A 24,988-nucleotide genomic window follows, 5' to 3' on the forward strand; every position below is an offset into this window, starting at 1 on the left:
TGCATTACTATTTCGTTACTATCTCATCATAAATTCATAATGCAGGCGGAATGCAGTATTTTATTTCGTTTTCGACAGTCAAAAATACATTTTGAGCTGTTTTTCTTTTGGGAGTGACGTAGTGTGGCAGTGAAAGGGTTACACAAGAATGTGTCCCGCGGGCCGCGGCGTGACTGGACACTCTGTCTGTGAGTGACTCTGCTTTGGTACAATCACATTCCCCATCCACAGTCTGCGAATCAGAGGCAGAGTAGGGCGGGTCTTCACAGCACGTCATGTGACATATGCGCCAATCGTGTGACAGCAGGGCTCCGTCGTCGGAGAATTCCACCCCAAAACGCTTGGCAAAATTAAAAGTGAGTTTCTGTTCTGACTTACATCCCAAAACGCTCGTCAGTCACTACTTCACGTTCATATGCGGAGGAAACAAAATACTGTCTACCGCTAAAAACAGCACATCCAATTGCATTGAAAGCATCTGGAATCACAACACTAGCCGACGCTTCGACTAGTAGGTACAGGAGGACTCGGAGGCCAGCCAAACAGCAAAAGAGAGAGATTGTTTCTTTCCCTTTTGATTAATGTATATTTGATGGTGGCAGAGCAAAAGCTCTTATTTGCCAGATTTACAGTTAATTTACATGTTAAAGAGAGACTGATTGTATGTTTATAGAGAGACATTTATAAAAACAATTTAATAGTTACAGTTGATATAATTGAATAGTTCAGTCTGCATTTGTTAGATGTGAATGGATACACTGGTTTTGTAAAACCACTGGCTGGCTGCTCTAATGCTGTGAGCATCATAGACTGTTGCTTTACCATACTTGATGGTACAGAAGCTGAAGCACTAGTTTAACAATTTACGTTATGTGCAGAGAAACAAGTTAAAAACAATTTATGCACTTTCAATAAAGCGTTTAAAAAAAACGGTTGGGGGAACAACGATGACTTCGTAACCTAGTTACTTTCAAAGTAACTAAGTTACTCTGATAATCAAGTAATCAGTAAAGTAACTTGGATTACTTTTTAAAGGAGTAATCAATAATCAGTAATCGGATTACTTTTACAAGTAATCTGTGGCATCACTGACACCACGAGTACTAGAAAAGGACGGGCGCCCATCAGTAGATATATGAATATTCAGATGACGGAAATGGGAATTACAGACGTTTGGAGGGGGATGCACGCCATGGACAGGGAATACACACATTACTCACACCCACACGTGACATATGCGAGAATAGACTACTTTTTGATGACGACGGGGGACAGTTACAGGGCACGGGAGAGCAGTATAGGAGTGGCGGACATATCGGATCACAGTGCCATATATCTGACAGTAGATCTAGAAGGGAGACGGAGGAACACGATTTGGAGACTAAATGTAGGAATATTAAATAACAAAGGGGTGGTGAGTCAGATCAAGGAGGAGATAGCCAGATATAAGGAAGAAAATGACAACGGGGCGGTAGACCCGAACATTCTATGGGACACACTGAAGGTAGTGATAAGGGGGAAATTGATGGAAAAAACAGCAATGCTGAAGAAGGCCAGAACGGAGACATATCACAATCTGATAGGGAAGCTGAAGAAGCTAGAGGGGAGACACCAGATATCAAAAGAACAGGAAACGCTCGGAGAAATCAAAGAAGTAAAGGCCAGGATAAATAGGGAATTATTGACGGAAATAGAAAAGAAAGCGAGGTTCATGAAACAAACGTACTATGAAGGGGGACCAAAAGCGACCAGACTGTTGGCTAGGAGAATTAGAACGCAACAGAAGTTGAACACGATACACACAATAAGGGATACAAAGACTAATGAAATATTGAGGGACCCAGCTGAAATAGAGAGGACATTTAGAGAATACTATGAGAAATTATACACACAGCCAAAAGCAGCGGGAGAAGAGGAAATAGAAACATATCTGGAGAAGCTAGAGTTACCATCGATAGGGAAAGAACAGAATGAAGAATTAAATAAAATAATTACGGAACAAGAACTGGAAGATGCAATTAGTAGAGCTAAAAACAACAAGTCTCCGGGGAGCGACGGATTCCCATCGGAATTCTACAAGACATTTAGAACTGAATTAGCACCCATGTTAGGGGCGGCGTTCAGACACACGATGGAAGAGGGGAAAATGCCCCCCTCGTGGAAGGAAGCCATAATCACCACGATACCGAAGGAAGGGAAGGATAGGGAATTATGTAGTAGTTTCAGACCTGTGTCCATACTCAACGTAGATTACAAGATGTATACATCGATAATATCAAAAAGATTTGAGACGTTTATGCCAGACATTATAGATGAAGATCAAACTGGATTTATTAAAGGGAGACAGACACAGGACAACGTGAGAAAGACATTACACATAGTAGAGGAGATACAAAAACAAGGGGGTAGCGCGGTACTGATTAGCCTAGATGCAGAAAAAGCGTTCGACAGTGTGAGCTGGACATTTTTATATAAAACATTGATGAGGTTCGGACTGAACGGGAGGGCGATGAAGATGATCAAGGCGCTATATCAAGAGCCGACAGCGAGGGTTAAGGTGAATGGCAGCTTGACGGATAGAATCAGATTAGAGAGGGCTACCAGACAGGGATGTTGTCTCTCACCGACGCTCTTCGCCGTTTTCATAGAACCACTGGCACAACTGATCAGACAGACCGAGGACATCAAGGGAGTAAGGATAAAGGGAACGGAATATAAACTAGGCCTATTTGCAGACGACGTGATAGTATACATGAGGCAACCAGAAAAGAGCTTCCCGGCACTGATGGATCTACTGAAGGAATATGGCCACTACTCAGGATACAAACTAAACGTGACAAAGACACAGACCTTAGCATGGAACTATTCTCCAACGACGGAAATTAGAGAACAGTACGGGATAAGATGGGACATGGACAAGATTAAATACTTAGGGGTGAACATCACGAGAGGGGTGGAGAAACTGTTTGAGGCGAATTATACACAGATAAATCAGAACATCAAGAGAGACCTAGAGAGATGGACAGTAATGCCCTTGGACTTCAATTCAAGAATAGAGGTCATTAAAATGAACATACTATCAAGGTTACTGTACCTATTCCAGTCACTACCGATACAAAAACCACAGAATCAATTCAGGGAGTGGGACAGACAGATATCGAGGTTCATATGGGCGGGGAGAAGACCACGGGTCAGATATAAAACACTACAACTACCAAAGGAAGAGGGAGGGATGGCAGTACCCAGCCTACAAGATTATTACTATGCAGCACAACTGAGAGCAGTGACGTGCTGGTGTAACGACAGATATGAGGCAAGATGGAAAGACATTGAAAAAGAAGGGGAGGGATACAAGGTACAAGCTCTGGTGGGGGATAGGGAACTATTTAAAGAAAAAGAGGGACTATTAGATCCAATCACCAAATGCACCTTGACCATATGGAACAGAGTAGTAAAAACACACAAATTGGAGAAGCAGTCAGGGGTCCTGAGATGGGTAGCACATGACAAGAGATTCAAACCAGGGAGGTTAGACCATGGATTCAGAAGGTGGGAGAGGGGGGGGGGGGCAACAGCGATATGCAAAATGATAGAGAAGGGAGAAATGCAGACACTACAAAAATTAAAGGAGAAATTTGGACTAGAAAACAGGGACCACTTCAGATATCTACAGGTTAGAGACTACTACAACAAAGAAATAAGGGGGGCCAACGACGAGGAACAGAATGGAATAATAAAGATGATAGTATGGGCATACGAAGGGGGACAAGGAAGAGTAATATCAGCAATATACCGGGCTATAATGACCAGCAAGGGACACACGACCGATTATATAAGGGAGAAATGGGAGAGAGAACTAGAGATAGGAATAACAGGGAAGGAATGGGGGAACATATGTGAGGTACAACATTCAACAACAGGATCGAGAATATGGAAAGAATTTGGATGGAAAAACATAATCAGATTCTTTATAACCCCAGAGCTGAAGGGAAAATATGCACCAACACAAAAAGCATGCTGGAGGATGTGTGGGAAGGAGGGGGCAAATCACACGCACATATTCTGGGGATGTCAGAAGCTGAAGGGGTATTGGGAGGAGATAGGGGAAGCAATGATCAGAATATTAGGATACGGGCTACCACAAACAGGACTGGTGCTTTACTTAGGAGACCTGACACACGAGGGAATACAAGGGGGGGACAAATATTTAATAAAGATAATGTTGATAGCGGCCAGAAAAGCAATAACGAGACTGTGGTACAAGGAAGACCCACCAACAATAGCAAAATGGGTAGGAATAGTGGAAGAAATACAGGATATGGAAAGGATAACACACATGCTGAGGTTACAGGAAGAGAAATTTGGGGAAAGATGGGGAAAGTGGGAGGATTATAAAAGGAACGAGAACGACATCACAGAGGAAGAACCAAATGCAACACAAGAGAGCGAAGGGTAAAGGAGGAAAGATGTTCAAGCAGGGTCTATGAACCCATGTCACACACCTGTACTTTAGTTAATATTTTCTATTTTGTTTTTGGGATATTACAATTGCTGAATGCTTTTATACCTTATTATTTATGTCTGTTTAACGGTGTGATATTAAATATTCAGGGATGATGTGGTTTGTGTATGGGTGAACCAAAAGGCAAAGTGAAAGTTAATAAACAAGAAAAAAAAAAAAAAAAAGGACGAAGGAGAAGGGAAGAAAGAAGCTCAAGGAGGGTCTCTGGACCCAGATCACACATACAAACCTTAGTCAGCATTTATCGTCTTTGAGTAGGAATTACCTGTTTAAGCCTGTTTAAGGGAGATACACAATCAGCCTTTGTATCAAATACCTAGAAAACAACAGTAGGGGAACCAGACAACTAACCATGTGATACCCATGTAAATATTTATGTGCACTGTTTTTTCTTTTTGTTTTTATTGTGATGCTAGTCTCTTCATTTTTTATTATTTATTTTTTGTAAGTGCTGTCTGTCTAAATAACTGTTAATAAAAAATTTAAGTTAAAAAAAAAAAAACTAGCGCAAGTGGTACCTTTACTTTTTCTGTGGGATTTCTGTTTCTCGATTGAGTAAACTTCCCCTTTATGCACACTACACATTCTTTGTCAGGTCTACGCTTTTCACCTTTAATGTGCATGCCTTCTGTCACTGCTTGCAGTTTCAGTAAATCCTCGTAATTACAATGACCCATAATCTCATGCCATGTCTGAATATCGTGACTGACAGTCACGTTACACATATCATTATCATCATTACACTTGTCGTTGTCATTACACTCTGTTTGCAGATAATACATTCTCTGGTACACCTCTATGTTAAATCGCGTATTGTTGGGCTCTACAAGAAAATGTTTACCTTCAATGAAGAACACTCTGGCACCGTTCGCAGTAGCAGCTATTACAGAGAATAGTCCTTGTGGGAACGATGGTACGTAGAGAGCGTTCTTTAACGTCACTGTACGCCGGCACCCTTCACTGTCTGTGAGGCATACCTGTGCGTCTCCTCTCTCTTGCGCCAACCCGTAGGTGCGCTTCCCGTCTGCCAGCTCCATGCTGTGTCTCTCTCCGGGTGGAAAGTGTTGTCAAAGTTCTTGAACCGACTCCTGTCGTTGATGATGTGGGCCGATGCACCTGTGTCCACGATCAGTCCCTTCCTTTGGGCCTGCTGCAGCTGCGTTGGCCTGGTGACGTACGCTGTCTGCGCCCTGGAGATGAAGCCCTCTTGTCCCGCTACTCTCCGGGCGTCGCCTCGATTCGTCTCACGTCGACCGTCGCAGCCATCTTGTCCATGGCCGCCATCTTGTCCATGCGCGTATCGCGCGCCCTGGTCGCGTTTCTTCATGCACGCTCTGTCTGTGTGCCTCGTGGATCTGCAGAAGCCACACCAGACAGTCCTTGTGCAGTTACCTCTCCGATGGCCTTTCTCTCCGCATCGCCAACACGCCAGCTCCGTCGTGGGCCTGGTCTTCTCCGTTGGCGTCGCTCGGGCCTTCAGCACCCTCTCTCCCGCCTCCGCGGCGGCTGGGTGGGTATCTTCTGAGGCCTCGAAGTTTCGTAACTTGGCCTTGAACTGTCCCAGCATCATGTCCGCCGAACCATGTGTTACCAGGAGTGTGAACGGTTTGTACAGCTCCGGTAGTCCTCTCATCACCATCGCCATCATTAGCCCATCGCTTGGTGCTTCTCCTGCACTCTTCAATGCCGTCATGATCTGCTCAGCTCTGATGACGTATTCGGTCGCAGTCTCGGTGTGCCCCTTCTTCAGGGCTGTTAGTGCTATGTAGAGGGCCACGACTCTGGGTCTCCCTTGCCCAATATAATGCTCTCTCAACACTCCCAGGCTTTCTCGGCCTTTGTCTTTAGTGTCGCGGAATATCAGCCCCAAGCTTGTGTCGTCGAGCAGTGGTGCTAACTCACAGTATGCATCTGCATTACGTTTGTTGTCCAGGGCTTGTGCTTCCGCCGTCAGGTCTCCCGTGGGGGCCGTCAAGATCGTCGTCTTCAGTCCCACACCGTGCATGCAGCATAACATGCGCTCTTCCCAGAGCTCATAGTCCTCTGCCTTTCCATTAAATGAGGGCCATTTGCTCCTCCCCTTGGTCGCCACGAGTTCTAAGACTGGGTTCACCCCCTCGCCTCCGTTGGGCTCAGCAGGCTCCGTCTCCCTTGGTGCCGCCTCCCCGGGGCTCTGCGCGTTGCTCTCCGGGCGGGTCCGCTTGCGCTCCAGCAGCAGCAGCGCGTCGGTGGGGTCGGTGCCCCGCTTCCTCTTGACGCGCAGGATCGTCGTGTTGGATTCCAATTCCGCTCTTTGATGGTGGGCGTAGCTTTAGCTCCTGTTGGCCTAGCGTCTAGCCACGCGGTACTCCCGGTGCTAACCTAGCCTATACTTCAGCTAAACTTGCTACCCTTTATTATTTCGCCCCTGCGTGATCTGGGCCCATAACCTGTTGACAGAATCTGGCTATGGGGCGACAATAATGTGGTCAAGAGGCATGGTTTCTATCTTTAGCCTTTGGCGTGGTTTATTATTCACATGGTAAAGCAGCAGCACATGAGTTCTCCTCTCCGTGAGAGGCAGGTGGGGAAAGAGGTAGAGGGGGAGGAGACATCTCCTTAAATACTCACCACCTGGTGGCAGCATTAGTGGCTCCGCCTAGAGCGCCCTCTAGTGGAAACAGTTATATATACAGTTAGACAGTTACTTGCAATCCTACATAGAACCTGCATACACATTCATATGAGGCAAGTAGGTTAAGTGTCTTGCCCAAGGACACAACGGCAATGGGATGGACATGGGCTTGAGCGGGATTCGAACCACCAACCCTTCGATCATTGGACGACCCGCTCTACCCCTGAGCCAAAGCCGCCCCCTAGTTGAAAGACAGTTGGATGTCTTAGTTTGTTGGATGTCTAGGTGAAAGACAGTTGGATGTCTTAGTTTGTTGGATGCTTAGTTGAAAGACAGTTGGATGTCTTAGTTTGTTGGATGTTTTAGTTGAGAGACAGTTGGATGTGTTAGTTTGTTGGATGTCCTACTGAGAACAGTTGGATGCACTTCTGAGCTGCTTCCACATGGAGGCAACTTCTCCTTTTTTTTGGGAACTACTTTTTCTGGCGGATGGTTTTTTCAATAAATCTTCAATTAATGTGTGTTTATTGTATAGCAATAAGGTTGGATGAATGTGCCAGTTGTATAAAAGCCATTACACCATGCGCAGTCGTGGGTTGTGACAATTAGACCATGCCTAGGGGGGTCTAACGACCACCCCTAGGCATGGTCTAATTGTCACAACCCACTCCTGCGCGTGATGTAATGCTTAAATACATTTTAAGGCTCAAGGAGCTGATTGACTGCCTACCTCAAAGACTGTTCTCTTATTTTGCACATTTTCAGTAAATATTTTATTGAAATGTAAGTTTTATCTGGTGATTATTTGAGTGATTGTTTCATATTGGCTCAGCCAGGTTATATAGGATGGCAAGTCTACATCATTTAGGTTGTTTATGTAAGGGATAATGTATAGCTACGAGGTCATTGTCGCAAAATAATTGACCGACACAGAGTTTAGAATACCAAGGCGCCTCGCCGAGGTGTTTTAAACGTAGTGAAGGTAAATTATTTTGTGACAATGACCGAGTATAGGCTATACATTATCCCGCTTATTACATGGCTAACTTACTAACAATATACCTAATTCATTTTACACCATCGACAAGACGAGATCAAATGCAGACGCAGTTGTTCTGTGGCTCTGTCAGCCCAAATAAAGTGATAAAGTGGTCTGCACACGGCGGGCGACAGACGTCGCCTGGCGATGTGATCGCCTGTCGCTCAATGACAATCGCTTAGCCCCCCACACCAGAGGCGACCGTTCTCAGGTATAATGAGATGCATAAGCTATGTGTCGCTCTGTTTAGCTGGGGGTGTTTCCCCCCGGGAGATATAGGAGGACGGACCGCCGGCCGGGACCGGACGTTAGTTTGTCGTGAAGCGAGCGTATATATAATTAGCAGTAGCTGTGTTGTGCGTTACGAGAGAGTATTAACCTGTAAAACCCATATTGAGCTGGAATTAAACCACCATATACGAATACAACCTCTCCTCATTCTTCCTGACATTACTGCATGCCTGATCGCTACGATACGTTCACTACCACCGATTGGACAAGTAGTGTTATGCAGCTGCTGAAAGAGTGTTTTTTTTCACGGAAGACGCAAACTGTTTTATTCTCAACGATAATTTTCTTTGGACAATAAACCTTACAAACTACATCAGCTGCAGCCTGGACATTAAACTCTGTCAACATCCACAACTTATTTTGTTACCCGAGTATTAAAACACTAGTAGGTGCATCGTGGGGCATTGTTAATTTATTAGTTAATGACAAGCGGCCACTATAGCTTCTCAAACTAACGTTATTTATTTAAATTGTTCCCGTTAATAATAATGAACACAAGTAGCATGGTAATAATACGTAGGCTATTGATCAATTAATGTATTGAATGATACATTAAAGGTGTACAAATGATACACCAGTAGAACTTCTGTACTGCTTCTACTGTAGAAGTCATGTTATTTCCTCATTGTCCTGCTGTGTCGCCTCAAAAAATAGGATCGAGGCGATTTTTTGCCAGGCGACAGAAATAGCTGCGCGATGGTCGCTTCAGAATCTCCTGCCGTGTGGGTTCTCTCATTCATAACAATGAAGGTGATACAATTCTGTCTGTCGGCTCGCAAAAAAAATCGGTCGCCTGGCTTAAATCGCTTGCCGTGTGGGGACCCCTCATCGCCGGCAGCCGGCAGGTGTGTCTGATTGCACTGATGCACTGTGTGTCAGTGGGCTTGATTGCTCCAGCTGCGAAAAACAATAATCACCGGTGATTATTGCGCGTTGCCCATGGCAGCGGTCAGTTATCGAAAAATTATTCACCGCTGTCAGGGGCTATTGACCAATCACAATCAAGCATTTCGGCGAATGTGAAAACGCCATGTAATAAAGCACAATAACATCTGATTTAATGTGATGGAAGAAGTTAAATGATTATTTTTAGTAAATATTAAATTGACCACAGCTGCATAAGATGCTGTAAAAGCTTGAAACGGCACCTTGAAAATGCTTGAAAAGTGCTTGAATTTTGCTTTGGAAAAGGTGTAAGAACAGTCTTATAACACAGCATAGTTCTCCTGGCTGAGGTGTGAACCATTAATCAGTCTTATAACACAGAATAGTCCTCCTGGCTGAGGTGAGAACCATTAAACAGTCTTATGCCATAGACTAGTTCTCCTGGCTGAGGTGAAAACTATTCATCAGTCTTATAACACAGAATAGTCCTCCTGGCTGAGGTGAGAACCATTCATCAGTCTTATAACACAGAATAGTCCTCCTGGCTGAGGTGAGAACCATTCATCAGTCTTATAACACAGAATAGTCCTCCTGGCTGAGGTGAGAACCATTAAACAGTCTTATAACACAGAATAGTCCTCCTGGCTGAGGTGAGAACCATTAAACAGTCTTATAACACAGAATAGTCCTCCTGGCTGAGGTGAGAACCATTCATCAGTCTTATAACACAGAATAGTCCTCCTGGCTGAGGTGAGAACCATTAAACAGTCTTATAACACAAAATAGTCCTCCTGGCTGAGGTGAGAACCAGTGGCGGCGCCGGCTGGTGAAAATTATTCTAGGTGGGGCGGTGCCATATTCAATCAGTTTCAGTAACTACAGAACAGTATATATTGAGGCTGAGACTCACTTTCTTTCCTGCCGGTTGAACGAATTGAAAGAAATGTACGAATTGAAAGAGCCATCGCGTGTCTTCCCATTCGAGAAGCTTTGTGGTCCGGGCTTGAACTTTCCATAAATGTGTCCATAAATCCATTTTGTTAGATCCAACACTGTCTGAATGTATCTTGTGATTATTATCAATTTCATAGGGGCAGCTGCTGTAATCCTGTCTCTCCTGCCTGCGTCCATCATTGTCGCCATCAGTCCGCGCACCCCCTAACACACCAATGACTCTGCTTGGGGCGCTAAATAAATCGCCCTTTAGGAATCATATTTGAAGACGCTGATTGGAAATATTTAGTTGCTATGTGCATTTATGTTGCCCTGTGCATTTTTCAATTGGCTGTGTTGCGCACTGACGCCCAGTCAGTGGGGCGATATTTCTCAGAACAGAGAGGGGATGAACAGGACGCACAAATAATGATTTATATTTTATATATTACACGTTATTGTGAATTTTAAACACAAACATACTTAAAATTAGTAATTATTATTTATTTAAAAAAAATTATTATATTTTTAGCGATCGAAATCTCCTATTATAGAAAAATCCAAAACCACTTTCCACCAGGGGGTGCGGCGCCCTCTATGGACCAGCCGCCACTGGTGAAAACCATTAAACAGTCTTATAACACAGAATAGTCCTCCTGGCTGAGGTGAGAACCATTAAAAAACATAAGTAGGCCAGGAAGAACGTTTTTCTCTGTAATACTCATTTCTGAGGATATCTGACAGAAATACGGGCCCCTGTACTAAACAGTATGATTGGGCCCCTTTCTATTAAAACCATGCTTTCATGGGCATATAATTATTCATCTGAAATTACAGAAAGCGTTCTACAGTACAACAATACCTACTTAACCCTCTTCTTGCTGTGCAGCACATAAGACGTCCACAAGAGGGCGCCACTGTGTTCGGTCAGCAGCAGTTCTTTGTACAATTGATTGATTGATTGATTGATTGAAAACTTTATTAACAGATTGCAGAATGGGTACAACACAGTACGGCTTAATACACACAATTGTTAACACTTTCTGCGCCATCCATGTATACATACGTGTTTGATCGCCAACCGTTCAGCGCCAAAAAACGTATATATACGGTTTTGGATAGTTTTAGCTTTTTTTTTTTTTTTTTATCTTTTTTTTTTATTATGTTTTTTTTGTAGATTTGTATTTGTTTGTTCTACCGGGCAGTCCGATAGAGAGAGAGATAGGAAGAACGGGAGACAGAGCGGGGGGAAGACATTCGGCAAAGGATGCCTGGTCCGGGAATCGAACCCGGGTCGCGTGTTGCTTTTTAACAGCGGAGCAGTGCAAGAATGTGACAATTTGACCATGTGACCGCGGCAACGCGGGAGAGCGGCAGTGCGGAAATAGGCTGTCTCTAAGACAAACTCTAACCTTAACCAGCTCCTTAACAGCGCCTAAACTTAACCGTTCTAACCTTAACCAACTCCGAAACAATGCCTAACCTTAACCTTAACCTTAACCATGCCTAACCTTAACCTTAACCATAGAAAGAATATTGCCATTCTCTAAGACAAACTCTAACCTTAACCAGCTCCTTAACAGCGCCTAAACTTAACCGTTCTAACCTTAACCAACTCCGAAACAATGCCTAACCTTAACCTTAACCTTAACCATGCCTAACCTTAACCGGCGAAAGAATACACGTTAAAAAAAAAAATCACGTTAAAAAAAAAAAATTGATGGGATTCGAACTCGTCAACAACGGACCGCAGGACCGCAGGACCGCTGCGCTGCCAGGTGAGCTGAGAGCCGAATGAAAATCATGGCGGATTAGGGCGGTTACATAATTCCGCAAGCTCTGCCGCTCCGCTCTGCGGTTGCCGCGCCTGCCGCGGGGCGTGTCGCAGCCAATCAGGGAAAACGCAGAAGCAACGGCAGCACTGCTCCGCTGTTATTAAGCAATAGGCACCCGGGTCGGCCGTTTTGCGACGCAGCGCGTTACATCGGTCGCCACTTGGGTGCCCCGATTTTAATATTCTATTCAATGTCACGGACCTGTATGTTGCCGTTAAAAAGCATACTGGGACCCTGAGGGTGCAGTACCGGCCAGATCCTGCTAGGTGGCAGTATCGAAAGTGCAGTAAACCCTGTTCCAGACCGCGTGTTACATTTAATCCCCACCGGGCGGAGATTTTTAGTCCAGGGAAGCCTAGAGGTTCACTCGATCACATTGAAACGTGTCCCGGACACTCGATGCATGTGTTGTGCCGGATTATGTCGTGGACCAGATGGACACCAATACTGGAAATCGCGATCAAACCATTGGAATATTCTTTTTGGAATAGTCCCGATCAAAGCTAAGGACTATCTGACGTCAATTCCGCCTTGATCCTGCAATGATTTCATATCGATCCGGCTGATCAGTGTGTGTGGTGTTCAAAACGAATGCCGTTACTGGCAATCAAAGCATCAGAAACTACCCCCCCCCCCCCCCCTTCATGCATTCATGATGAAACAAAATACCTATTATATACATTTGATTTGGAAATAGTAGCGTGTCCAGGGATGAAACGCCAATGATTTTAGCAGAATTCACGTAGCGCCCTATAACTCAGCTTTTCAGGAATTAGCCAGGATCACTCTGAAATTATACAATATTCACCACGGGATAACGCGCGAATGTATACATGAAATAATTTATTATTTTTTGCATGTTCGACAGAAGATACTGACTGTCAAATGACCATAGTATTGTCTCCATAGCTAGAATATAGAATATAGATATAGCTCTACAAACAAGGTGACGCACCCCTATCTTTAAAGCATGGCCTAGCTAGAACGGGATAAGGATAATGGCCGGCGCTGAATGAGTTAAGGGGATGCAGACCAGAGAAAGACTTTCGTCTTGTTTCATCAGGGTCCCCCATTTTCAATTCATAATGACAACAGACCCACAATGGTTGTGAACTTGTAACAAACAGACCATAGACATAGATTTAGGGGGGGTGCAAGGGGATATGTCCCCCTCAATATTGAGAAGAGGTCAATTTGGCCCTGTCAAAAAATATAGCTAATATGAAAGGCAACCCCCTCCCCAAAATAGGTAAAAAATAAGGTGGTCAAAATAGTTTAGTTTTATTTGTCACATATAAGGTACATTATAGTGAAATGCTTGGTTCTGTATGAGCCTCCTAAGATTAAAAGTAAAAGAGTACTAATTATTATCAATAACATACAATTGCAGTGCCTTACTGCATTACATTACAGTACTTTTTTCCACCATAAATCGATGCAGAGAAGTACGCCAGAATGCAGAACATTTATGAATTTCCTCCAGACCCCCCGCTTAAAATATCCTCCCAATGTTGAAACCAAAGCTATGCCCTTGAAACAGACAGAATGAGGAGGTTTCTCTGTTCTTTTCTCTCAGGGTCGTCTGCTGAACCTGAGCTGCTCCACTGTTCCCACGTTTGTTCTCTCTATAACCGCAACCACTCAGGTATGAGAAGACATTCAGCAGAACACACTTCAACCACAGTCATTGAAAACTTTAGTCCAATATTAGATTATATTGTTCTGCTGTTACTATGCAGTGATGCAAAATACCCTTTATAGTTTTTATTTATTGCATTTGCAACATATAATATATACAGACCCTCAACTGCACCTTTGTTTAGACTGTTTATTATTCTCATATCTTTATATTCAGATGTAATTTTATTGCCTATATTTATGTCTTTCTACTATTACCCTGCCCATACCTGTACCTCCCCTCCCCCCTTTTTCCTCAAGGGGATCAATAAAGGAATATCTTATCTTAGATAGGGGACGTCTGTTGGTGGTACTGTATTCGATCGTTGTCACGGTGACAGAGACTTCCTGTCCTGTTCTCTCAGGCGCTGGCTCTGATAGAGCTTTATAACGCCCCAGAGGGACGCTACAAACAAGATGTCTACCTGCTGCCAAAGAAGATGGGTAAGACCTCACCTTTGACCCCATCAAGGGGTAGAAATCAATTAATCAATTTAGTTAGCTGTTAATGTAAGTATTATGTCTGTGTGTGTGTGTGTGTGTGTGTGTGTGTGTGTGTGTGTGTGTGTGTGTGTGTGTGTGTGTGTGTGTGTGTGTGTGTGTGTGTGTGTGTGTGTGTGTGTGTGTGTGTGTGTGTGTGTGTGTGTGTGTGTGTGTGTGTACTAGTCCTTTGTCCTGTTTACTTGTAATGTCATGTTATGATGTTATCATAATTTTTATAAAATGGTTTGTAAAGCTATTTTTGAAAACTACAAAGGTGAATAATACTGTTTTTTGCTATTTTCTTTTAGAATACTGTTTTGGAGTCTTAATTTTGTTAAGAATATAGGATAGGCATGTATAAGCATTATGCTTCAGTCTGTACCTTTTCAGTCACTGTAAAATCAAATATTGTTAAATTATTCTGCATATTGTATTGTGAGATGATGACTGAATAAACTACTACTACTATGTAAGTATTATGTTGCACAGTCACAATGTAAGCTTTTTGTGGACTGGGGGAGGAATAGCTACTGCAATGCTGTAACTAACTGGGGATCCAACCATGAGGAACTAATTTCACTGTCTGTCATTTGGCTTGTCTGCATAGTCATGAAAACAATACAGTGCAGAAAAGACAATGGGTCTCATTCCTGAACGAAGTTACGACAAAATATTTCGTCTTAGCCAGATTTCGGCCCATTTAAGACATATTAGGGCTGGGAGTGGGAGTCCCCAAACTTTCCTGAGATCTTATTTGATCGTGGCTGAGAGCAGATTTAAGAGTGCTGAGGAGCACACTTAAATATGCTCTCAGCCCACGATCAAATCTCATGATTGATTGACTAATTTAAAATGTTATTATAACTTGACAGACTGTGTTCTCATAGTGATTCCTTCACGTCAACGCTACAGGCCTCCTTGGAATTAATTACTTAATCATAATTAAAATAAATATGACAATATTTGTACGATAAGAAATTATGCATTTGATGTCGGAAAAATAAATAATATGGATTCATCTGATCACAGGGCAGCTGCTTAACCATATCTGAACCAGCTATTTTGGACAAATGTATAATTACTTTAATTACTCAGATATTCAAACACAATTATGCAATTATTGTGAAATTATTGAAAATAATAATAATTTAATGCCTTCTGTTGAATTTGTATTTCTTATTTGTTACACATCTGTTTTAATGATTAATTATATACATTTGAAAGAATGCAGGTCAACATGCAATGTATCCCATTGATTGGTATACAATGGGACAGACCTTTGTTTGATTGATTGAAAACTTTATTAACAGATTGCAGAATGGGTACAGTACAGTACAGCTCAATTACATAAGGGGATGCAGACCAGAGAAAGAATTTCGTCTTGTTTACATCAGGGTCCCCCATTTTCAATTCATCATAACATATATGACACACACGACACAGATAGACAGTACTGCTACATCTATACATTTATGACATACCAGATTTGGGGGATAGACTTACACTGTACAAGCAAAACTGTACATTGGAATATTGACAAAACCATACTTGGTCATTTGCTGTACATTGGAGGGGGTTGATATAAACCTGCATTCCTTCGAATATATCATTAATCAATTAAACTTATATTGAAATACACTATATAGCCTATACACCAACACTGAAATGACAGTGGATAAATAAATAAGAACTAAAGCTAATCGGTGGAAATAGACTGCATTAATATTCCATAACAAGTCTTGTGTGCGCCTACGAATGAACAGTAGCCTGCGTTCATTCATTACGCCCGCCGTAGGCTATATATATTATATTTCATTCATTCATTCATATACAGTACTGCGTGCGCGCGTGTGTGTGTATGCGCGCGCTGCGGCAGGTGTACAGCGAGCTGTATATGATGCCAATACATTAATCTAATCTAGTTTTGATGGCGCGCAAGCGTGATTACGAAACCTAGCCGCATTTCTCGGAGACGCTCTCTGATTGGCACTGACTGACGCTAGGTTTCGTAATCACGTGGCTCGCAAGACTCGCAAAGCACTTCCGCCCTTCCATTTGCACACAGCTGCGTCACTAGTTGCCTTATAAGGACCTCTGGAGGCGTTGTTTTGTATGCAAATGACCTGAACGGGAACGCGCTTTCGAGTTTAAGACAGAATGCCATTCTCCAAGCAGATATCAGATCATATAATTTGTGCGACCTTTTCAGCCACTTAAGACATATTACCAGCACGTTCAGGGCCCCGTTCCCCGTACCTGGTTCAACTAAGTCGATCAAGATGTCATTATCCAGATTCAGTTAACCCGATGTTTGAAGCCGGGATTTTCCTGTTCCTCGAAGGTGGATTCAGTCTCGTTAACTCAAGCCAGACTTGAGACCCAGGATAAATGCGCGTGCCCGCCTCAGCCGAGAAGGCAGCAAGTGTCGAGAGCAGAGATCCTGATTCTCTAGCGGCATTGATTGATTAATTGATTTAAAACTTTAGTAACATATTGCAGTACGGCTCAATCGCCTCGCCGACAAGTTAAATGCGTTATCTATAGGCTAATTTTAAGTCCCTCATTACCTCAATCAATCAGATTATATTTCTTTAAACTTGCCTGCTGGATTGAATAATCAAATGAGATCTTGCTAGCGAAAATAATTAGTAAAACTGTTATACAGAATAACGATACGGCTCCCTTACCCATTGATTGATGTATGGTTGATTTTTTACTTATCTTCTCTGTGGTGTAACGGGTTCTTCTTTTGACTTTCACGCAGACGACCGGGGTTCGAAACCCAGTCGTCTCCTTCTTTTTGCAATATAGGAATAATTCAATTTGGTGCTATATAAAGAATGACATCCTCAATGCATGTAGATTTATAATATTTTAACTTAAAACCAGGCTACCTTTGCGTATAATAATTAATATTATATTCAAAAAAATTATATTGGAAACACGGGGTTTCGAACACCGGTCGCTGGGTTGCCAGGATTGAGCACTACCACTGAGCCACTGTGCCAGATGGGATAAATTCATTGTTTATACATTAATGAACGAGAGACCCGTGTTTAGAATATTCTTTATTTTGTTGTTGTTGCACCGAGCGAGCGCCACGGTATATAACGTGCATTATTTAGGACAAAGTGAATTTAGTATCAGCATTTTGGGTCTATTTTACATTTCAAAAGACCCCTCTGGAAGAATGGAGCACAAAAATGTAATTCAGAATGGTATAACGCAGATCCTAGACTGTGGGAATAATTTCAGGAAACGCGCTGTCACTCCTTTGCGGGGGCGTGGCGATGGTTGATCCGGCTAACTTGAACTTAAACCCTGCTTTCGACCAGGCTCAAACTTTTGGATCTGTTGTCATGGTGATTTGGAAAATCCAGGTACGAGGAGCCGGAAAGTCCGGCTTAAGTCAGACTTAACCGAAAGTTATCCGGCTAACTCAGTTATCCAGGTACGGGGAACGGGGCCCAGGACTCAGAGTGAACTTGTCATTGATTATGTCTCAGTGGTTCCAAGATAAGTCTTCCAGAATATATCTTTGAAAAATTTTCGGGAATGAGACCCAATGTGTCTCATTCTCCAACATTTTCCAAAGACTTCTCTTAGGGCAACCATCTTCGAACCGACTGAGACAGAATCGACGACAAGTTCACTCTGATTCCCCAACGCGTGGGGAAGATGTCTTAAGTGGCTCAAACGATCACAGTTGGGATGCCGGCGATGAGGAATGTCACCATTCAGAAACATGAACGCGCGTTCCCGTCTAGGTCATTTGCATACAAACAACGCCTCCGAGAGCTCCTTATAAGGACAGGCTCTGTGCCGTGTGCAAATGAAATCGCAAAAAGTCAATAATTAGACACACCTGTCCAGCTCATTAGAATGCAACTGATGATGCAGCCAATTCGCTTTGCGACCAATCAAAATGAGATTAGATTGATGTATTGTCATCATACATATATAATACAGCTCGTGGTGCACCTGCCGCAGCGTGCACGCGCACACACACACACACACGCGTGCAGTACTGTATAGTCTATGTGCGTAATGAATGAACGCAGTATAGGCTTATATTATTCTAATGACTTGTTTTATTACGAGAGCACAGATACTGCGCTGCCCGTAGTACAATCCACCAGTCCGCTGATGGTACGCCCGACTCTGGCGGCCTTATGTGTACTGTACTTACTGTATGTAAGCATCAGCTAAATGACTAAATGTAAATGTAGGTATAGGGCAGAGCATATATATAGTATCTACTAAATCCTAATGAAACAAGTAATTAGAATAATATAAGCCCACTGTTCATTCATTAGACACGTAGGCTATACAGTGTGTGTGGCGCACACAACAAGACTTATGGAATATTAATGCAGTCTATTTCCACACGATTAGCTTTAGTGACATCTCCTTAGCAAATGACCTCAATACCTTCTATGCGAGGTTTGATGCTGGTAATAACAACACCAGCCCACAAGCCACGGCAATGGGGGGGAGGGGGTCTGCTGCTGATGGAGACTCAGTGTTCAGGGTAACAGAGCATGAGGTGAGGCGGACCTTTAAAAAAGTGAATATCAGGAAGGCAGCAGGACCGGACGGCATCCCCGGCCGCGTCCTAAAAGTCTGTGCCGACCAACTGGCCCCGGTATTCACTGACATATTTAACCTGTCCTTAGAACAGGCTGTCATCCCCACCTGCCTGAAGAAGTCCACTATTATCCCTGTACCCAAAAAATCCAAGCCTGCTTGCCTCAACGACTACCGCCCTGTAGCTCTCACCTCCATAGCCATGAAGTGCTTTGAGAAGCTAGTAAAGGGCTACATCTGCTCCTCCCTCCCCATCAACATGGACCCCCTGCAATTTGCATACCGCCCCAACAGGTCCACGGAGGACGCCATAGCCCATGTGCTGCACACAGCAGCATCACACCTGGACAAGAGGAAGGGGAACTATGTGAGAATGCTATTCATCGACTACAGCTCGGCATTCAATACCATAGTCCCCTCCAAACTCATAGCCAAGCTCAGGGACCTGGGCTTGAACTATGACCTCTGCCAGTGGGTCTTGGACTTCCTGACGGGCAGACCCCAGGTGGTGAGAGCAGGCAACTGCACCTCCTCATCCATCACCCTCAACATAGGGGCCCCCCAGGGCTGTGTTCTGAGTCCCCTCCTCTACTCCCTGTACACACATGACTGTGTGGCTCAGCGGAGTAGCAACACAATCATCAAATTTGCCGACGACACAGTGGTGTTGGGCCTGATCTCTGCCAACGACGAGAGGGCCTACCTGGAAGAGGTCAAGGTCCTGGCGGGATGGTGCCAGGAAAACAGCCTCTCCCTGAACGTCAGCAAAACAAAGGAGATGATTGTGGACTTCAGGAGGTTGGGGGTCAAGGACTACAGCCCCCTCAGCATCGACGGGGCACCGGTTGAGAGAGTCAACAGCTTTAAGTACCTCGGAGCCTACATATCCGAGGACTTGACATGGACCACACACATTGACAGTGTTGTGAAGAAGGCACGACAACACCTCTACTTCCTCAGGCGCCTAAGGAAGTTCCAAGTCAGTCAGAAGATCCTTAAGAACTTCTACTCATGTACAATAGTGAGCATCCTGACTGGCAACATCACCTCCTGGTTTGGGAATAGCACTGCACAAGACCGAAGCAGACTACAAAGAGTGACACGTTCAGCCGAACGCACAATCGGACGGGGGCTCCCCACCCTCCAGAACATTTACAACAAGCGGTGCAGGGGGAAGGCTAAGAGAATTATTAAGGACTCGAGCCACCCGAACAACTGCCTCTTTGAACTGCTGCGGTCAGGCAAGCGATACCGGAGTCTCAAGGCGAGCACAGAAAGACTCAGAAGAAGCTTCTATCCCCAGGCCATCAGGCTGCTTAACGAACAATGAACACTACACAACAACAACCATCAAACGCACATAGCACACACATCCACACGCACACACTCACTTTAAACAAACACACTGTAGCACCCACTCCCCACACTTTATAGCACACACTCACTTTAAACAAACACACTGTAGCACCCACTCCCCACACTTTATATTTATTGATGAAGGATTGCACTACAACTCGTACACCTTACTGTAAATTGTACCTAAATTGTACCTCATCCCATTTCTGCATTTCTGCTTTGCACTATATAATATTGTACATTAGTACACTGCATAGTATTGTATATTATATGGTAACTCAGTTACGTCTATTCTGCATCGAACATTGTACATATGTCTATACTGAACACTGTGACCTCATTTTCTACTTCTAATTTACATGCTATACCATGTTATTTGATACTATCTTGTCTAGCACAGTCTCTGGAGCGTAACAGTAAGAAGCATTTTGTATGAAAGTATTCTGTACTTCTGTATGACAACTATTAAAGAAACTTGAAATTGAGTTCTTATTTATTTATCCACTGGCATTTGCAGTGTTGGTGTAGTAGGCTACATACTGTATTTCAATATCTGTTTGATTGATTAATGATATATTTGAAAGAATGCAGGTTATAGCTATATAAAACAAATGTCTGTCCCAATGGGATATATTGCATGTTGGCTATAACCTGCATTCTTTCAAATGTATAATTAATCAATAAAACAGATATGTAACAAATAAGAAATACAAATGCCACAGAAGGCATTAAATAATTATTATTTTCAATAATTTCACAATAATTGCATAATTGTGTTTGAATATCTGAGTAATTAAGTAATTATACATTTGTCCAAAATAGCTGGTTCAGATATGGTTAATCCAGCTGCCCTGTGATCAGATCAATCCATGTTATTTATTTTTCCCAATATCAAATGTGTAATTCTTTATCGTGCAAATATTGTAATTTATTTAAATTATGATTAATTCATTCATTCCAAGGAGGCCTGTAGGGTTGACATGAAGGAATCACTATGATTCCTCCAAAATAAAGCCATTAAGAACACAGAGCACACAGTCTGTCAAGTTAAGTGTGCTCCTCAGCACTCGTAAATCCTACTCTCAGTCACGGCCGAATCCAATCTTACAGACGGTTGGGGAATCCCACAACCGGCCCTAAGATGTCTCAAATGGCCCTGAGAGCAAATTTCTTGTCGTAAGTCTGTTGGAGAATGAGACACAATGTGTGTGTAAATGTTTTCAGAGAAACAAAAGCTCTGTTGCAACCAGTGGTGCGTTATTAAAATCATCGGGGGTTGCACGCACCACGTGCACGCGTGCTCCCGGCGCGTGCGCGCGCTCCCGCGAATGCGCATTCAGGGCCCTTTCTCACTCACTGCTCTGTGTCGAATCAGACCCGGCTCGCATCAGAAAAGGGTGTGTCTGTCTGAGTGAGAACGCTGTCCCCCGTCCCCGCCCCCCGCTGATTCGTCCCCGGGGGCGCTGAACCTGGACCGCTGAAATAGGTGGTCTCAGGTGAGCGCTAGTGGGGGCGGTTAGGCCTGGCAATTTTGTTTGCCATTGCTATGTCTATACATTGTTCGAATGCATTTATTTCTATTAGACCAGTGGTGCCCAACCAGTCGGCCGTGGTCGACCAGTAGATCAATGACATGCAATATAATTGCCACAAGCGATGGGATAATGTTAGCTTCTGAACAGGCTAGCTAACTAGCGTTAGCCGTTAGCCATTGCTGTATACTATACTTTTTTGTTCGAATGCATTTATTTCTATTAGACCAGTGGTGCCCAACCAGTCGGCCGTGGTCGACCAGTAGATCAATGACATTCAATATAATGCATATAATCGATGCAGCAATGTTACTAGTAAAGGCTAAGCTAACTAGCGTTTAGCCGTTAGCTTAGCGCTATCGTTAAAACGCTCAAAAGCGGACTCTACAACACCATCCATTCGTGATAAAATGGGTGGGTTATATTGACAAGGCTTGACAACAGAGGTTCAAATATAACTTCATATTTATTGGCAATTTGTTCATTATATCAGCATCCAGAGTCCGCAGTCGTGTTAAGACATTCCTGTTTACATTTTCGAACGTGACATCATCGCCTACGGCAAGCGTAAACGCTCAAAAGGCAAACCGTAAACAGAACCCGAAGCGAACCAAGACTGCAGTGTGTACACAAACTAGAGGGGGGAGAGGGGGGGGGGGTTCGCACTCTGACCCGGAAGGAGGGCGGTACGCGACCGGAACGGACAGAATGAGTGAGTGAGAAAGGGCCCTCAATGTCCCCTCGCTTGAGCACAGACTAAAGACAGTGCCTAATTGCCTCTACGAATGGAATGTAACACATGTCTTCACAACAAGTTAGGTGTGAATGTATCTGAGAACGTATTTAACACACCTGACGACCGGCGCTATTGATATGCAAATAGCGAGTACTTATCATGGGGTGGCACGGAGTGCAACCCCGTCCCATGAAGAACGCATGCCTGGTTGCAACTCCGTCCTTCAGCCAAGCTGCTTGAACTGGAAAACACTATGAAGGGTGACCCTGATGAAGACATGGTGCTGAAACACAGCGTTGCTTTTAATTGTATGAATGAATGTTTTCAGATGAATATGTGGCCAATCTTCACCTGCCGACGTTTGACGCACACCTCACAGAGTTGTCTGAGGAACAGGCCAAGTACCTGGGCCTCAACAAGCATGGGCCCTTCAAACCCAACTACTACAGGTGAAGACACTCGTGCATACACACACACACACACGCATGCACACACACACACTGACACACATACACATACATGGGCCCTCATTTATCAATTTTTCTCAGAAAGTATTCTATTTTCATACGTAAGCACAGAATTTAGAATGTGTGCATGCACAAAAAAAACTGGACTTATCACCAGGCATGCGTTGTTCATGGGACGGGGTAGCACGGTGTGCTACCTCACTGAGTATTAAAGATTTGAGCAGAAGCGCGTGCACGCACATGCACGCGCTCGCGAGAACGCGCTGCGCTCGACTTGGCTCGTTGTGTTTACCTGCCTCCCGGGCCCCGGCGCTACCTCGCATTATCATAACAATAGCCGCTATAGGCTGGTGTCTTCAACCACGCAGGGGACTCTTTGTGATGTAAATATGGAACGTCCCAAGTTGCCGCTGCCCACAGAGTGCACCGCCGTCCAAAGGTGAACGACGGCGAACGAAGGGCCAAATCAAAACAGCCGTCAATTCCGAATTGACAACTGTTTTGATTCAACCCCCCACCCACCACCACTCACCCCCGGACAACAACACACTCTGCAAACAGCAGCAACCCGGGACATTCCATATCTACATCACAAACTTTGGGACTGAGTAGATAATTAATTAATCTTCTCTTTATTTTTATTATTTATATTAAAACTGAATCAAACCATAAACAAGGTTGCCTGTTGGGATGTTAGATCCTAATGTGAAAAACTGATTTTATATGTCTGCACTTTATGTGCTCATTTTATGCCTTATGTCTTTCTTCTGTTGTGAAGCACTTTGAGCTGCAGTTTCTGTATGAAAGGCTATACAAACAAAGTGTATTATTGTGCGCGAGGGAACATATGCGCATGCGCGCGGGGCCGCGCGTGCGCCTGCGCGCGCGTGCGCGCGGCGTCATTATCCTGCGTGCCGGCTCAGTCCATAATAACAACGCAACACTGCTTATCACACGTGCGTACACAGGTCCTACGCACACCTGTCTTGATAAATATGACTTTGATCCTACGTTTGAGCTCGTGCACTGTTTTAAGTATTTGCATACCAGAACCGCCCCGATTAACCATATACGGTAATGGAACACCCCCATGAAATGTGGAAAAGTGGACTAATCCGAGCGAACTCTGAGAGACTTCACTGAGAGCGAGATTGATCACCGAGGTCCAACCAACAAATTGAACGTATACAGCATTTCCCGTTGTGAACAATCTTATTTGGAAACATGACACACAGAATAATAGTATTTAGCGTTTTATTTTAAACAATATTTAATCGTATGATTATAGATATTTTTAGAGAATAAATAAATCCAATGAAGTTGCCAAGTTCACAGACAACTCTGCGCTCTAATGCCTATTATGTGCGCTTGTCATGAGCCCGTTCTGGTCAGAGTCATATGGCTTCAGTGGATAACTATGATCTGCATTTAAGTGAATATGAATGAGACTCCGGCCACCGGCACATTATCAGCCAAAATGCGCATCGCAGATTATCTGTACATTGACCAAGTGGAATCCCGTTCACATTACTGATTACTGATGGAGCAAACTCTGAGAGATTGTTCACAGAGGCGCTGCCGAACCAAGATATAATATGATGTGTGTTACGAAGGATCAGATTAAACCAAATATATATATTTATTTATTGATATATATTGAATAGTATTTGTATATCGTTTGATATCCCTTGTATATTCCTTGTACATATACACGGAATATCCCTTTAGCCTACTATAGCCCATAATAGTTCATTCTCTTATTGGACAAAAGGACCAGGCGCCAGGGGACCAGCCCCTGACGTCAAGTTCAAAGGTACCGACGAGACATGTCCGTACTAGCCCCGGCTCCGCTCAGGGATACGGCTACCGAAAGGAGAGTGGCACTATTTGTTCACCGTGCATATAAATATGGCGCAAGTAAATGTAGAAGACCCTTAGTCCTTTACCCTTCTACCCAACTAAGTAACAGAACGTGAAGCCTCACCCACGATACCGCGTGCGGTGTAGTATGGCCTGTTTGGCCTTAGAATA

At 43.8% G+C, this 24,988-nt stretch overlaps 1 protein-coding gene across 4 annotated transcripts in view; it reads left to right on the forward strand.

The window, feature by feature from the left end:
* The window catches only part of LOC311245043 (S-adenosylhomocysteine hydrolase-like protein 1), a gene marked incomplete at its 3' end in the record, with an annotated part of 115,803 nt that overhangs the window by 76,622 nt on the left and 14,193 nt on the right, over window positions 1-24,988 (forward strand). For 2 of the 4 annotated variants that reach the window (XM_084334801.1, XM_084334804.1), the window contains 3 exons: window positions 13,696-13,764; window positions 14,162-14,240; window positions 22,819-22,939. In XM_084334801.1, the coding sequence (XP_084190927.1) occupies window positions 13,696-13,764; window positions 14,162-14,240; window positions 22,819-22,939 (269 nt within the window). Of the gene's footprint in view, window positions 1-13,695; window positions 13,765-14,161; window positions 14,241-22,818; window positions 22,944-24,988 lie in introns of those variants that run through there. The other 2 variants (XM_084334802.1, XM_084334803.1) reach the window with 2 other exon arrangements.

The sequence above is a fragment of the Notolepis coatsorum genome, assembly GCF_963971535.1.
Source record: "Notolepis coatsorum genome assembly, chromosome: 18".
NCBI classification, from domain to species: domain Eukaryota; kingdom Metazoa; phylum Chordata; class Actinopteri; order Aulopiformes; family Paralepididae; genus Notolepis; species Notolepis coatsorum.